The 17,238-nt window shown below is 45.2% G+C and overlaps 1 protein-coding gene across 3 annotated transcripts in view; it reads right to left on the bottom strand.

The window, feature by feature from the left end:
• The window catches only part of CLTCL1 (clathrin heavy chain like 1), an 86,605-nt gene extending 80,440 nt beyond the window's left edge, over positions 1-6,165 (bottom strand). For all 3 annotated transcript variants that reach the window (XR_008664121.1, XM_055322917.1, XM_055322918.1), the window contains exon 1: positions 6,044-6,165. Coding sequence is in view for 2 of the 3 variants with exons in the window: in XM_055322917.1 (XP_055178892.1) it covers positions 6,044-6,085 (42 nt within the window). In the remaining variant the exon portion in view is untranslated. The remainder of the gene's footprint in view (positions 1-6,043) is intronic.
• Between the last annotated feature and the right edge of the window lie 11,073 nt (positions 6,166-17,238).

The following is a 17,238-nucleotide window of genomic DNA, read 5'->3' as shown; positions in this document are numbered from 1 at the left end:
CACAGATACACATGAACTGTTTTCAATTCACGCTCAATCTACTCCTCAAAGTGCTGCCTTCCCTACTCATGTGCAAAAGGCTTCAAATATCAACCTCTTTCTTTAATTATGAATGACTAGAAGATTGATTCAATACAGCTGCATGTGAGACTCACCTGGAAAGAAAGGCCAAAGTCCTTACCTCTCAGAGATCCTGATTTAATGTTTAAGGTAGGCACTTATGTAAGTGTTTCTCAGCCTGGGCTAGGAAGCACTGATTAAGACTAGTGGCCACCTTGCTCCTATAATTTACATAGATCACCTTGGCAGACTCTGTAAGAACATCAACTCAAAGATATGCTACATAACCAAAACTCTAAGGGAATGCATTTGTATGTTCTTTGTGTACTGAGCTGTGTCACATTTCAAAACTCTTTCAAATAACTATTCCTCTTCTGAATTAAGGTGTCATTGTTTCTTAGCCCTTTTGCTTTTTTCCATTCTAGCATAAAGAGCAACAACCTTCAAACTTAGATATTGGAAAATAAAAAAGTTAAAATAGTACATATAAGAAAAATATTTCTGCAGGATAAGTACTCCTCTCAAAACCAGGGTGACAGGATAAATAAATTCATATAAATTGTAACAATCCCAAACTGAAGTTGAAGGATGCTCTATTACAATGCATTAGATCTAGAAGTGCAGCTTCTGCTCTGGGTACATTTCTGAAAGGTTCTTTGTAGAATAAAAGTTCTTATACACCAATTTGTTTTTTTCTTTTTTTAAAAAAAAGATTTTATTTATTTATTCATGAGAGACACAAAGAGAGAAGCAGAGACACAGAGGGAGAAGCAGGCTCCATGTGGGGAGCCCGATGTGGGACTCGATCCTGGGACTCCAGGATCACACCCTGAGCCAAAGGCAGACACTCAACCGCTGAGCCACCCAGGCGCCCCTGTTTTTTTCTTTTTTAAAGATTTATCTTAGAGAGACAGAGAGGGGGGTGAATGCATGAGGGGGGTGGGGGGGGAGAGGGAGAATCCCAAGCAGATTCCCCCACCTACTGTGCATGAAGCCTCTCGTGGGGCTTGATCCCATGACCCTGAGATCACGACCCCCAGCTGAAATCCAGAGTTGGAGACCCAACTGACTGAGCCATCTAGGTGCCCTGCTATACACTGATTTCTATTTTCCGACTGACCATTATAAAACTATTGTTTTTCCTCTAGGGAAAATTTGGCCCAAGAATTTTCATATGAAAGAAGCCAAAATTAAAAACAGAAAAAAATAATAAGATTCGCAAAATATAAAGTGATAATATGGTAGACACAGGGTGGGGGCAGAAAAAATGTCAGTGATATACGCAGGAGTATATTTTTTAAGATTTTATTTATTTATCTATTTATTTATTTAGAAAGAGCAACAACCAGGGTTGGGGGGTAGGAGCAGAGGGAGAGGGAAAAGAAGACCCCCCCCCAAAGCAGGAAGCCCGATGCAGGGCTTGATGACAGGATCCTGAGATCACAACCTGAGCTGAAGGCAGATGCTTAACCAACTGAACCACCCAGGCACCCCTAGCAGAAGTATTCTTTTTTTTAAATTTATTTATTTATTCATGACAGAGAGAGAGAGAGAGAGAGAGGCAGAGACAGAAGCAGGCTCCATGCAGGGAGCCCGACATGGGACTCGATCCTGGGCCTCCAGGATCACACACCCTGGGCTGAACACTAAACGGCTGAGCCACCCAGGCTGCCTGTAGCAGGAGTATTCTTAATAAAATAGACAAGAATAAATTGTTCACAGGTGAGCTATATGGAGGGCCTGGAAAAGCCTATAAACTGTATCATTAGACAATCTACATTATAATTAGTCATTGATTATACATTTTAATATGAGATTGGGTTCCATTCCTTCAAAGATCTCAAGCCTGTTATATACCAGGCAGTGGGAATACAACTGCAGTTAAGAGGAGATCCTGAGCTTACAGTACAGTAGGGACCTATATACCATATGGTTAGGGCCATCATGAGGGAAGCCCTAAAGCTATGGGGGCACTCAGGAAGGGCTTCTAATTCTGACATGTCATGGACACCTTCCTGTCATTTAAACAGATAGATACCAGAAGGCTAAGTAGTATTTGGCTGGGTAATAAGAGTGAAGGGAGGAATGTTCTGGAAAGAGGCAATAACCTGCAAAAGCCCAGAGGTAAGAGAAAGTCCTGAAGGACAAGATGGGGAGCAGCAAAAACCTGAGCAGGTGTTGGATTAGGCACGGCTTTACAGGGCATTGGAGAGTCTGGCATTTTCATCCTGGAAGCAAGAGGGAAGCATTCACTGACGAACTTTAAGCAGATGTTTAGTCTTTGAGAAGATCTCTTTGCCTGTGTGCTAGACTGGAGATAGAGGACCAGAGACAAAGTTAGTGCAGCCATCTAGGTGAGGAATGCTGGCATAATCCAGGGTCATGTCAGTTATGCTCAAAGTGGCAGAATAATGCCCAAAATACACAGGAGGAAGAATCAACAAGTTAGGGAGAAGTCATGGCTGTCTCCTAGGTTCCTGGCTGGAAACTGGAGAAGATACACATTTAGAGAAAAAGAGGAACCCTATTTTGGAACGTGATGTGTTTGAAGAACCTATGGATCCAATGCCCTTCTCCAATAGACAGCTGTCATCATGGTAGTAACAAATAACAAGAATAAGGTGTTTTATTATGTACCAGACATAATAAAAATTTTACAAACTTTTTGTAAAATTATGTCCCACACCTTACATTTACATTTATTTTTTTTTCATTTGCCACATTTATTAACTCAAAACCTTACAACATGGGGATCTCTGGGTGGCTCAGTGGTTTAGTGCCTACCTTTGGCCCAGGGCGTGATCCTGGAGTCCCAGGATGGAGTCCCGCGTCAGGTTCCCTGCACAGAGCCTGCTTCTCCCTCTGCCTGTGTCTCTGCCTCTCCCTCTGTGTTCATGAATGAATAAATAAAATCTTAAAAAAAAAAGAGATAAAGGGGCTCAAGACAGACCCCAGGCTTATGCCTCAGAGAAGCTCACAAAGAAAACTGGGTTGTGGGCAGAGAGATAGGAGAAACCCTGGGAGACTGTGGTACTAGCAAAAGCAACAGAAAAAGGGTCATAAGGAGGCAGTAAAGCACAATGTCAACTGTAGATGTTTGTGATGGTGGGATTTGAGTTTTTTTTTTCTTTTCTTTTCTTTTTTTTTTTTTGAGCAGGGCTTAGCAAACTACAAACTTTTTGTATAGCCCAACTAAAAATGGATTTTGCACTTTTTACAAGATTTTTTAAAGGGGGGATGGGAAAATATGTGACAAGAGACACAATGTGGCCTTCAAAGGCCTAACCTATATACCTGGTCCTTTACAAAAAAAGTCTACATTTCAACTTGTGACCTTGGCAACAACAGATGCAGGGGAAGAGTGGATGCAAAAACCAGACTGCAGGTTATTGAGGAATATAAGGGAAGGGATGGAGTGATAAGGTGATTCTTTCATGTCTAGCTGTGAAGTAAGAGCTTCAAGGGGACAGGGGAGAGGGAGAAGTTTGTTTGCTGTAAAGACAGAAGAGATATGAGCATGGTTAAACACAAACATGGAAGAAGCCACCACGAGGGAATGGATGAAAACAAAGGAAAGAGAAGATGCTACTGAGTAAGGCCCCGTTAAAAGGGGGAAGGATGTAGGATCCAGAACACACACAAGGGAAAAAGTGGGAAAAAACCCACTTCTAAGATAACAGGAAAGCAGAAAAGGGCAACTACAGACAAGTTTTCAAGACTGCAGGCATGAAGGTGAGGAATATCCCATTTATGGCTTCTGTTTCTCCAACCATCTGCTACCAGCAAGGGGGAGTAGCGGGATCAGAGATTTAAGGAACAAGCGGAAATTTTGAAATGTCTGCAGCGAAGGGAGAGTGTACAAACTAGAAAAACAAGGAGTGCAGAGTAACCTCAACAGCTGGTTAATGCTGGAGACCACAAACCATATTTACATAGCCTGTATGCTAACAAGGCACAAGTAGTTTCCAGATAATAGAATATATCTCTTCAAGGCATTATGAACTTCAATAGGAATTTAAAATGTGTTACTGCTTCCTTGCCTTCTGAAAAAAACATATTTAGTGGCTAAAGCACAGGCTTTGGAGTCAGAGATCAGGATTAGAACCCAAGCTGTCACTTCCTAGCTGTGTAATTTTACCTTTATTACTTACCCTCTCTGTGCCCCAGTTAGATAAACACTAAGTTAAATGAGGTTTATAAAATACACAATATAGTGACTAGCAGCAGAAATGGCTCAATAAATGGCACATAGTATTACATTGTTCTAATTATCAGCAGCAGTAGTATTTTGCTATTTCATATTACTGTCAAGAGATGGGCGTTCAGGATACCTTCTACCTCCACACAACTACAGCTGCTGTTATCACTAACTAAGTGACAACGGAGGAATACTCAGGGATCAAGTTTCCAATCTGTATAATAGGTGGATCTAGCCAGTCACTATACTCCCAGGGCCTTTCCCATTTGGATACAGAGTAAGAAGTGCTCTATGCTGTGAAAAAAGAAAAAAAAAAGAAAAAAAAAAAAGACCTTCCGATCCACCACACTCCTTGCAATACCACAATTTAGTCACAAAGACCTGAATCTAGGGATGCCTGGGTGGCTCAGCGGTTTAGCGCCTGCCTTCCACCCGCGATCCTGGGGTCACGGGATCAGTTCCCACATCGGGCTCCCTGCATGGAGCCTGCTTCTCCCTCTGCCTGTGTCTCTGCCTCTCTGTGTGTCTCTCATGAATAAATAAATAAAACCTTAAAAAAAAAAAAAGACCTGAGTCTGAATCCTGCTCTTATTTGTCAAATGACTAGACAAGATTGATTGATTGATTGATTTATGATAGACACAGAGAGTGGGAGGCAGAGACACAGGCAGAGGGAGAGGCAGGCTCCACGCCGGGCGGACACGGGACTCGATCCCGGGTCTCCAGGATGGCGCCCTGGGCCAAAGGCAGGCGCCAAGCCGCTGAGCCACCCAGGGATCCCCTTGACAACTTATTTAACATCTTTGTGCCTTGGTTTCCTCAACTAGAAAACAGGGATCTTATGGGATTGTGATGATTTTTTTTTTTAAGTCGGCTCTATGCCCAGCAACAGGGAACTCCAACTCACAAGGGTGAGATCCAGACCTGAGCTGAGATCAAGAGTCAGACGCTTAACAGACTGAGCCACCCAGGAGCCCAGGATTGCGATGATTTTACATAAAGCACAGCGCCAATGGCAAGTATTCATGTAGCCCTGCCTCCTCACCTGTAAAAAGGGAATCACATCACCGCTCAGGTGACACAGGCTTGTCATGGAATAGAGCACTGCGCACCGTGCCAGTCCACGATCCTCGGTCACACACAGGCAGCCCAATCTGTATTTCCCTGAGACACAACTCTACTGGGACAGTTGGAGATATAACAAACTGCGACCTCACTAAACAGCTAAACTTTGGGGGTGTCACTGCATATTGAAGGGTGCCTCTTCCTCCCTGATCACACGGCTTGACGACCCTTCCCCCACGAAGCCGCCCCAGTGACAGGGAGCCAACAGACGCAAAGTCAGATGGAAGGATGGAGGGGCGGAGAGAGAGCATCAGGCTCAGGCACGGGCTCTAGAGTCGCAGAGCTCGCGCTGCAGTCCGGGGGCCCCGCTCGCCGGTCTGGGGGCGCACCCACCCCGCGCTCCCAGCACGCCCTCCCGCTCCGGGGTCGGGACCACGGCGCCCCCAGGGCTCTACCGTCGCCGCCGGATAACGGGTCTCGGCGGCCAGCACCCCCGGCGAGCCGCACGCGCCGCCCGTCCGCCCCCGCCCCGGCCCGGCCGCGTCTGCGTCCGCGGGAGCCGGGGTCCAGGGCCTGGGCCGGGGTCTGGGCGGCCGGGCGCCGGCGTCTCCAGCCCAGTCCCCGGGGAGGCGGGGCGGCGGGGGGCGCGGCTGACAGGACTGAGCGCGCGACCCGCCCCCTGAAGCCCGCCCAGCCTCGGCGCCGGAGCCCGGGCCTCACCTGGAAGTGCTCCTGGAAGCGGATGGGGAGGATCTGCGCCATGGCGGGCGCGAGGCCGAGACGGCGGCGGAGACACAAACCGATGCGGCGGCGGCGGCGGCGGCGGCTCCCCTCACGCGGGCAGACGGGCGGCGGCGGCGGCGGCGGCCGCGCAGGCGCATTGCCCCATCCCGCGACCCGCACGCGCCTGCCTCCACACGGACCCTACGCGGGATCCCTCCGCCCGCCTCCAGAGGGTCCGCGAAAAGTAGTCCCTCGCGTAGCCGCACTTCCAGCTCTCGGGGGCAGGAACCCGTCTGCCCTGGGGAGGCAGGTGTGCGCGGGAAGGTGCAGGGTCCCGGGCAGGTGTGCGCGAGAAGGTGCAAGGGTCCCGGGCCAACTCCCAGTTGGTGTCCCGGACAGTTGTGCGCGGGAAGATTCAAGGGTCCCGGGCAGGTGTGCGCGAGAAGGTGCAAGGGTCCCGGGCCAATCCCCAGCTGGTGTCCCAGGCAGGTGTGCGGGGAAGGTGCAGAGGTCCTGGGCCAGCCCCCAGCTGGTGTCCCGGGCAGTTGTGCAGGGGAAGGTGCAGGGGTCTCGGGCCAACACCCAGCTGGTGTCCTGGGCAGTTGTGCACAAGAAGGTGGAGGGGTTCCGGATCAACTCCCAGCTGGTTCCCTAGGCAGTTGTGCACGAGAAAGTGGCAGGGTCCCGGGCCAATCCCCAGCTGGTGTCCCGGGCAGGTGTGCACGGGAAGGTGCAGGGGTCCCGGACCAACCCCCAGCTGGTGACCCAGGCAGGTGTGCACGGGAAGGTCCAGAGGTCCTGGGCCAGTTCTCAGCTGGTGCCCTGCGCAGGTGTGTGGGAGAAGGTGCAGGGGTCTCAGGCCAACCCCCAGCTGGTACCCCCCGCAAATGTGCAGGAGAAGGTGGAGGGGTTCTGGGCCAACCCTCAGGCCAGTGCCTGGGGCAGGTGTGCATGGACCAGGCAGGGGCTGCTCCCCGCAGCTGCCCAGAACTGGTGTGCTCCTGAAGGTGGATGGAAGTCTCTGGTCCCAGTGAGCCAGTGCTCAGAGCGGGTGTGTGAGGACAGGGACCAGGCGCTGGCTGCCCTCAGCAAGTTCCGAGGTATGGGGTTTTCAGAAGAGGTAAACCAAGTTCCTGGACTGCCCTTGCCTAGAGCCTCCTGTGTGTAGGGTGGCGGGGAGTGGGGAAAGTTCTACCTCAAACTTTGGACAGTTGAATTCAGGAATACTCTTTTTTTTTTTTTCTCTAGGTACAGATGTGCCTAAAACACTGTGAAAGGAGTCTGGGAAGTATGGGTGCAGATGAGTGTGTCTGCTCGAGGCTCAGCCCTCACTTCTGTAGGGAGCATCTTTCCTGCCTCATGCAATCTCCATAGAATGTGCTGTATGGGAATTTCAGTGCAAAGAGCCTGCCAAAATCACATCTAGCATTAGATGACCAACCAAAGGCCACTGAGGGTCACCTGGGCTGTCTGTGGTAGCACAATAGTAGTAGCAGATCCGGAACTAGAGCCCACACCTGCTTTGCCCAGCGGTTAGTTGTTTTCTGAGGCACCATTTGAAGACGTGTTTTGCATGCAGATGGCTCAGCTGCATAAAGGAGGTTTGTCAGGGAAGGGAAAGCCTTTGGCATTCTGTGTATGCATTCCCACACTGTAATCGATACCCTATATGCTTCACGTTGCTCACTGGTAATTTTAAGAAATTAATACTCTACCGTGAATAATACGGTGATTGTGCAATTATTTGCAAAATAGCTTCATAATCTAGTCATCCAAGAATATGTTAAAGAATAAAGACTGCTCACTTTCAAATTAAATCTCTTTTTCAGTGTTAGGCAAGACCTTTGCAGACTGCCGTTTCAACATCTGTCTGGCCTCACCATCTAACACTGCAGCCAGCTTTTGCTATGGGTAATAACACTCAAATCTCTCCATTTTGGCAATTATGCCTGTGACTCTAAGTACCCTTTATACCAAATATATAAATTCTTTAGTATTAATAGTATTGCTCCCTAAATCATCATCCCCTTATAAGGGAGGGGGCATTTTGGGGGTCAAAACTAAAAATTTACATCCTAGAAGAAAGAATTTCAAAAAATTGTGGTTATGCAAAATAATAGGATTTTTAATAAGTTTAGACCTTGCTGTGTGTCTATACTTATAAAGGAACTGAAAATTCTTGATTTAAGGATTCGAGGGGGTCCCTGGGTGGCTCAGCGGTTGACCACCTGCCTTCAGCCCCGGGTGTGATCCTGGAGTCCCCAGATCAAGTCCCACATCGGGCTCTCTGCATGGAGCCTGCTTCTTCCTCTGCCTGTGTCTCTGCCTCTCTCATGAATAAATAAATAAATAAAATATTTAAAAAAAGAAGGGTTCTAGTTTTCTCACCACTGTTCAGTGACTTGCATATATATATTTGTAAATTTACATATTTTTGTATATTAATTTTGTATCTATCCACAGGGCAAAAACTTGGGTAATGTGGCAGAGGGATATGAAGAGGGTAATTTAGTGATATTGATGCATGTGCACTTTAGTGTTCTATCTAGGGTATCTATTCTGCAGTTGTTCTTGCAGAACTTCATCCTACAAATAAAATCCAAGGAAGGTTAGCAGTTCATGGTAAAAATAGATAGATAAATAGCCAGCCAGCCAGCCAGACACTCAGGGAAACAAGGCACCACAAGAAAGAACCAGGAAGACCAAGAAGCAGATACAGACTCAAAGAGGTTGAGAAAATGAGATTATTACAAACAACTTTTAAATTACTATACTCAATATGTAAAGAGACCTAAACAACAGTTTTAAAATACTTGTGGATGGGATCCCTGGGTGGCTCAGTGGTTTGGCGCCTGCCTTTGGCCCAGGGCGCGATCCTGAAGTCCCGGGATCGAGTCCTGCGTCAGGCTCCCTGCATGGAGCCTGCTTTTCCCTCTGCCTGTATCTCTGCCTCTCTCTCTCATGAATAAATAAAGTCTTTAAAAAATAAACTACTTGTGGGAAAATACATCCAGGAAACCTCAAACTATAAAGAATGACCAAGCAGATTTGAAAAAGAAACAAATGAAATTTCTAGAAATGCAAAATGTAGTAGAGGACAGCAAAGCCTTGCCACAATATTGTAACTGGGCCCAGAATTATCTAATCATGTTGTGAGGTAAATAAAATTAGAATAAAGGAAGGAAAAAAAAAAGAATAAAGGAAGGACAAGGATGGGAACTATCAGTCAGAATTCAATCAGGAGACAGAAACCACACTCATTATTTGAACAGAGGGAAATGAATATAAACAACAGTTGACATGAAATTAATCTTATTAACCAAATAGCTAGAAGGGTAAAACAAGGACTCCAAGTTACTATGGAGGTACAAGTGCAGGAATTAGCTACCACTCGTAGAGCTCAAGGATAAACAGAAAGAACCTGAAAATATTCCAACTTAGAGGAAGGCCGCTGGAGATCTGGAACTCAGGCTTCTGGGGAGAGGGGTCGGCCAGCTAGAGCCAAGGTTTCTAAACCTAGAGGAGGGTCTCTCTAGGACTCATGTACATGGCTAGTGAGGGGCAGTGGGGCCAGGAGGCAAAGTTCCAAAGAAGAGGGGCACTGAGGTTGATTCTGCAAGTCTTTGAAAAACTTCAGACTGGATTCAGCCTCTGCTGTGGGAAGAATTTGCTCTGTCTGGTTGAAGTGTAGCTGAGACGATGTTCACAGGAACAGGTCCTGTAGTCACTCTCCAGTGTCCTTATGGGCAGAGTCTAATGAAATATCTGCCAGCACAAAAATACTTTTGTTTCCAGAGTCTCAGCCCCAGTACCACAATACAGTTTATATAAAGGGAAGGGATGATGGAGCTGAAAGACAAAACTTAATAACTGGCACAGAAAGCATGTTATATCCAAATTAAAATTCCCGTGTGGCTTTCAGATAAATGAAATTAAAAAGCCCATGGAGGGGGATCCCTGGGTGGCTCAGAGGTTTAGCGCCTGCCTTTGGCCCAGGGGGTGATCCTAGAGTCCTGGGATTGAGTCCCGCATCAGGCTCCCGGCATGGAGCCTGCTTCTCCCTCCTCCTGTGTCTCTTCCTCTCTCTCTCTCTCTCTCTCTCTCTCTCTCTCTCTCTGTCTATCATAAATAAATAAATCTTTAAAAAAAAGCCCATGGAGGACTTCTGTTTCCAGAGAGCACCAGTGAACTAACAGGAGAATGAATAATTATGAAGCCAATATCCAAGAGAAAAAGGGAATGAGAGGTTAGCCTCTCATTTGGGATGATTTTTCTTGAGAGGCATCTGCCAAGTCCAGAGGAATGGTTGAAAAGCTAGGACTCTGAGCAGCATTTTTATCACATTTATGCCCTAGATGGAGAAAGTTTAAGTCTAGGAACCACCAAGGAGGTACCCTAATGTATTGTTGGGGATCATGAATTGTTTGGGATGCCATTCAGATCATATCTGTCCTTGCCAGCAGTAAACATAAATTCTCTTGGGAGAGAGATAGCCTCATGATAGGCCTCACATCATTTCTACTATTGTTCATATGCAGTGATCGTGCTCAATCAGAAATAGGCATCCAAGGAGATAAGACAAATGATTGTATAACAAGAGAAATAGCAGAAAAACATATCTGTAGAGGATTGAAGTTATTCAGGTTTCCCAAAGACTTTTAAGGGCTGTGCTTAATATGGTTAAGAGGATGAAAGACAAGACTGAGAATTTTTTTAAAAAGATTTATTTATTTATTTATTTATTTATTTATTTATTTATTTATTCATGATAGACATAGAGAGGGGGCAGAGACACAGGCAGAGGGAGAAGCAGGCTTCACGTCGGGAGCCCGATGGGGGACTCGATCCCGGGATCCCAGGATCAGGCCCCGGGCCAAAGGTAGGCGCCAAACCGTGGAGCCACCCAGGGATTCCCAAGATTGAGAATTTTATCAGACCTGTGAACTATAAGAACCAAATGGAAATTCTATAACTGAAAAATATAACTGAAGTAAAAAAATCAATGGATAGTGTTTTTTATCAAGTTATACATTGCTGAAAAGAGGAAACTAATAAAGCTAGATTTAGCAATAGGAGAAGGACAAACATATGGTCTCATTCATTTGGGGAATATAAAAATAGTGAAAGGGAATAAAGGGGAAAAGAGAGAAAATGAGTGGGAAATATCAGTGAGGGTGACAGCACATGTAAGACTCCTAACTCTGGGAAATGAACAAGGGGTAGTGGAAGGGGAGGTGGGCAGGGGGATGAGGTGACTGGGTGACGGGCACTGAGGGAGGCACTTTACTGGATGAGCACTGGGTGTTATGCTATATGTTGTTAAATTGAACTCCAATAAAATTTTTTTTAAGAATTACTTAAAAATAAATAAATAAAGTTAGACTTAGGTCAGAGGAATATATCCAAATTAAAGCACAGAGAGAATAGGATAGAAAATACAGAATATAGATGAATATGGAGGCTATAGTACCAAGGTCTAACATATGTGAAATTGGAGTCCTTGAAGTGGAGAGAATGAGGCAGAAGCAATGTCTGAAGAAATAACGGCTTAGAGTTTTTATTTTTATTTTTTTTTAATTTTTTTAATTTATTTTATGATAGTCACACAGAGAGAGAGAGAAAGGCAGAGACACAGGCAGAGGGAGAAGCAGGCTCCATGCACCGGGAGCCCGATATGGGATTCGATCCCGGGTCTCCAGGATCGCGCCCTGGGCGAAAGGGAGGCGCCAAACCGCTGCGCCACCCAGGGATCCCCTGCTTAGAGTTTTTAAAAATTGACACAATCAATGAAGCCTCAGGTTCCAGAAGCATTACGACTTCAGTCAGAATTGGTACAAAGCAAACCACACTTAGGCATGTCATAGTAAAACTGCTGAAAACTTCAAACAAACAAACCTAGAAACAGCCGGAGCGAAAAGACAGATTACTTTCTAAGGAGCAGTAACTAAGCTGAGAACTGACTTCTCAAACAATAGAAGCCAGAACACAGAAGAATCATACCTTCAAAGTGTGAAGAAAAAAAAGTCCTGCTAACCTAGATTTTATATTTGAAAAAAAAAAAAAAGCCCTTTAGGAATATAAAGGAAATGATATTTGCAGACAAATGAGATCTGGGGAAATTCATTACCAGTAGACCTGACCCCCCTCCCAAAACACTACTAGATTTTCTCCAGGCCAAAAAATATATATATATATATCTCAAATGGTGAATCAGAAATATAGGAAGAATAAAATTCAAGAAGAAAATGTGTGGTAAATCTAAATGAAAGTTACCTGTATAGTACAAAATAATAATAATGCCTTCTGGGATTAAAAATATCAGAATTAAAATATATGAGAATCATAGTATGTAATTTAGGAGTGGAATAAATGGATTTAAGGTATTATCAGATCAAAATCCAAGCATCATCTGAGAAACGTGTATAAAGAGGTTAGATTTATAGTAGATTGAATGGTCCTATGTCTTAATTCTCTGCAATAGGACTCCTCCATAGTCTTGCCATGGTTTTGTCATGAACTGAAAGTGCCTCTTCATCCCTTGGTTTCAGATTTGCCCCTGTGACTTTCTTCAGCTCATTGGGGGTTAGCAGGCTTGATAGAAACAGAGGTTTTTAATGTCCTGCATTGTTTGGTGGGCACTCTTGGACTTCTGCTGCATCCATGAACCCCAGCCTTTTCAGCTTGAAGTTCAGAATGGAGCATGTAGAGAAGAATCAACCCCAATCTTAAACCTGAAGCAAGATTAGCCAAGATCATCCAAACCCCAACCAAGCCACAGATCTACAGTGAGATTTAATTTTTTTTTTTAAAGTAGGGCAGCCCAGGTAGCTCAGCAGTTTAGTGCTGCCTTCAGCCCAGGGCGTGATCCTGGAGACCTGGGATCGAGTCCCACGTCGGGCTCTCTGCATAGAGCCTGCTTCTCCCTCTGCCTGTCTCTCTCTCTCTCTCTCTCTCTCTCTCTGTGTGTGTGTGTATGTGTGTCCCATGAATAAATGAATAAAATCTTTTTAAAAAAAGTAAATGTAAGTTTTTTTTTTTTTTTTTTTTTTTTTTTAGTAAATGTAGTTTTAAGCATAAGTCACAGAGAGGTTGAGATTGTTACATTGTTGTGACAATGTGGTAATTGCCTTATTCTGGTAATACTGATGGATACGGAAATTGGTTCTTAGAAGTGATGTACTTATATAACAAAACCTACAAATATATGGCATTGGTTTGGGACCAGGCAGTGGGGTAGTAAGAACCTGTTTAAAACAAAGTTGAAAAAATGGAGATCTATATTATTAATTGACAAAATTGCCTCTGGTAAATATTATGGGCTAAAGTATGTCCCCCCAAAATTCATATGTTGAAGTCCTAACCTCTAATATCTAAGAATGCATCTGTATTTGGACACAGGGTTTTTAAAGATGTGATTAAATTAAATGATGTTTGGATGGGCCTAACCCAATCTGACCGGCCCTTAAGAGATTAGGAAACAGATGCAGAAATGGCCATGTGACGACATAGGGAAATGAAGGCCATTTATAAGCCAAGGAGAAGGACCTCAGGAGAAACAATGCTGCTGACATGCTTGGTTTTTTGTTTTTGTTTTTGTTTTAACTTCTAGCCTCCAGAACTGTCAGAAAATAAATTTCTGATGTTTCAGCCTCCCAGTCTTTGGTACTTTGTTTTGGCAACCCTAGTAAACTTACAAGTAATTTATGAGAAAAAAACTATCTAATGAACTTTGCATCATTGAGCAAAAAGAATAAGGCAAATGTTGAAAACATGTTGCTTCTAGCTTCACTTGATAGGATTCTACCACGTGCACACAAAAATGCACTCACAAAATGACCAGTTTGTGGGGCACCTAAATGGCTCAGTCAGTTAGTTCTGCTTCTTTTTTTATTATTGACAGAGCTCTTCCAACACGACGCGAAGTGTCTGCCTTCGACTAAGGTCATAATGCCAGGGTCCTGGGATCAGAGCTCCATATCAGGCTCCCTCTTCAACAGGAAGCCTGCTTCTCCCTTTTCCTCTGTCCCTCCCCACTACTAATGCACAATTGTGTACACACACACACACACACTCTCTCTCTCTTTCAAATACATAAATAAAATATTAATTAAAAATTCTCTGAAATAAAATCTTTTGGGCACCTGGGTGGCTCAAAGGTTGAGCATCTGCCTTCAGTTCAGGTCATGATCCTGGAGTCCTGGGATTGAGTCCTGCATCGGGCTCCCCACAGGGAGCCTGCTTCTCCCTCTGCCTATGTCTCTGTCTCTCTCTTTCTGTCTCTCATAAATAAATAAATAAAATCTTAAAAAAAATAAAAACCAAATAAAAAAATAAAAACCTCTTTAAAAATCTTTATTAGGGATCCCTGGGTGGCGCAGCGGTTTGGCGCCTGCCTTTGGCCCAGGGTACGATCCTGGAGACCCGGGATCGAATCCCACGTCGGGCTCCCGGTGCATGGAGCCTGCTTCTCCCTCTGCCTGTGTCTCTGCCTCTCTCTCTCTCTCTCTCTCTCTCTCTCTCTCTGTGTGTGTGACTATCATAAATAAATAAAAATTTAAAAAAATAAAAATCTTTATTAAAAAAATAAAATGACCAATTTGCAAGCTGAATTTAGAATCAATGGTGAGAGTGAAAAAGTTACAGCATTGGAAGATAAGACTGTTTCTAAATCAATCAAGTGTGAGGCCAGTCCCCACACAACCTCAGGAAGAAGCCCATGTCTAAAACTTGGCAGTAAGACATGGGCTGTAGGTGTGACGTACTTTGTTAGGGTGGCACCTCGTAGGTCCTTGCAGCTGGATAGGGGATCCCTGGGTGGCTCAGCGATTTAGTACCTGCCTTCGGCCCAGGGCATGATTCTGGAGTCCCAGGGTCAAGTCCCACATTGGGCTCCCTGCGTGGAGCCTGCTTTTCCCTCTGCCTATGTCTCTGCCTCTCTCTCTCTCTCTCTCTCTCTCTCTCTCATGAATAAATAAATAAAATCTTTTTTAAAATGGGTGCTCCTATAAAGGTTCAGAGTATGTTTCTGTAGAAGCCTAATGTGCCCAAAGTAAATCCAGAGGCATGTCTTGAAAAGAATTTTGGGTGTGGTTCTGGCACATAGAGTTTTTGGCACATGGAATCAAATACAGGGAAAGCCCACTGCTAAGGTGTGAATGTTTGTTCCCCTCTACCCAACCAAATTCATATGTTCAAATCCTAATCCCAAGATGATGGTATTTGGAGGTAGGTCTTTGGGGGTGATTAGGTCATGAGGGTGAAGCCATTATGAATAGTAAGATTCGCACTCTTATAAAAGAGGAATGAAAAACCTCCCTTGCCCTTTCTACCTTGTGAGGACACAGTGAGAAGTTGGCAGGGCCAACTAACCCGAAGGAGGGCCATCACCAGAACCAACCATGCTGGCACCTTATCTTGGACTTCCATCCTCTAGAACTGTGGTAATAAATTTCTGTTGTTTATAAGCCACCCAGTCTGTGGTATTCTATTGCAATAGCCCAAAGGACTAAGATATCCACAAAAATTTTGAGAGTGGTATTGACAAAAGCACCAACACAGTAGACTGAAAGACAGTGATGCTGGGTCCTGAACTTTCTGCAGGCGGAGCATGCTGAGAAAGCTATCAGTCACCATAAAGGCATTTTGTTTGATGTCTTCTTCAAAAGTGGCCAAGGAGAATGATGGAAAAGCAGTGATCTCCCAGAGGGTGGAGCTAAAAACAATGGACAATAGTGAGCTGGGGAATGGTTCACAAAGAATATTTCCTACCCACAGGGTAGGGATGCCTGGCAACTTGTGCCCAGAGAGATTTTGTAATTACTAAGAGGCAGTGACTTCAGGATTCCTCTCATTCTTCCACTTTACCACTCCCATTCTTTGCCACTGGGAGTATTTATTGTAGTTTTCTTGTTTCTTTTCCACCATTGTATGTTAGGTGGTTGGGACAGTGAGAGGGAACAAGTAACTTGTATATTCAGTGTGTACATCTATATCCCAGCTGATATGGATCTTGAAATCCTGTACTCCAAGCCTGATGCTGTGAATCATGGAGGTTTTGAGACCTTAGAATGGGATGAGAATATTTTTCATGCAGAATTATAATGAATATTTGAGAACAAAGGTGTGGGTTAAGATAGTTTGGATTAGGGCAGCCCGGGTGGCTCAGCGGTTTAGCGCCACCTTCAGCTCAAGGCCTGATCCTGGAGACCTGGGATCGAGTCCCACGTCGCGCTCCCTGCATGGAGCCTGCTTCTCCCTCTGCCTGTGTCTCTGCCTCTCTGTGTCTCTCATGAATAAATAAATAAAATCTTAAAAAAAAAGATAGTTTGGTTTATTATTCAAGTAATATTACTTTCTACGCATTCCCACTATTGAGACAGTATATTTTTCCATGGTATTTTTAGGCTTAACCATATGACTTGTTTGGGCCAATGGAATATAGATGGAAATGACATGGCATGAGTTCTTATAACCCATCCTTCAAGACGTCAGTTACTCTTCTGAGAACTTCCTGCTCCATCATAAGCAAAACAAGCCCCAGGTAGCCAATGTGTCTCATGTCTGAGCCCCCAATAGAGGTACATGGACAAAAGACAAAATACAGAGTCTGCTCAAGATTAGGAATCTAACAGGAGATCTTCCTCACATAAAAATGGGATCCCAGATATTGCCTTCAGGGTCAGGATGACTCAACATCAAGCCAGTCCCACCCTGAGGGGACATCAAAGAAAGTTGCTTGGGTGGGGAGGCAGACCTCCTTCTAAGATGTATACACTGGCAGGCCAAATTTGTATCTTTTAGTTTGTCTATAAAACCCCAAGCTATGAATGAATTTAGTCTGTGGTGCTCTAACTGGCAGTGCCACCTAGGGGCCTGGCTAAAGCAATTCTAGTGACCTTCAGAAAAAGGCACCTTCATCCTAAAACTCAAGAATGTCTCATCAATAATATTCCAAGGAAAGAGGCTCCTTGCGGAGGGGGCTGCGGGGCGGGAGCGCGAATCCAACAGCGCAGGCCCCGGAGCACAGGGCGCCGGGACACAGCCCAGGATCCGGCCTCCCCCGGACAGGCAGGGGCCGGGAGGGCCCAGGACAGCAAGGACGCTCCTGCCCCAGCTGAGCAGATCAGAGGCCCCGCCCCGGAGCCTCCAGGCCCTGCGGACGGAGAGCTCCGAAGTTCCTGCGGAGGCTGAAT

Source organism: Nyctereutes procyonoides, unplaced genomic scaffold, assembly GCF_905146905.1.
Source record: "Nyctereutes procyonoides isolate TBG_1078 unplaced genomic scaffold, NYPRO_anot_genome, whole genome shotgun sequence".
NCBI lineage: Eukaryota > Metazoa > Chordata > Mammalia > Carnivora > Canidae > Nyctereutes > Nyctereutes procyonoides.
The sequence above is the reverse complement of the archived record's forward strand: the minus strand, read 5'-3'. Positions and strand labels throughout refer to the sequence as shown.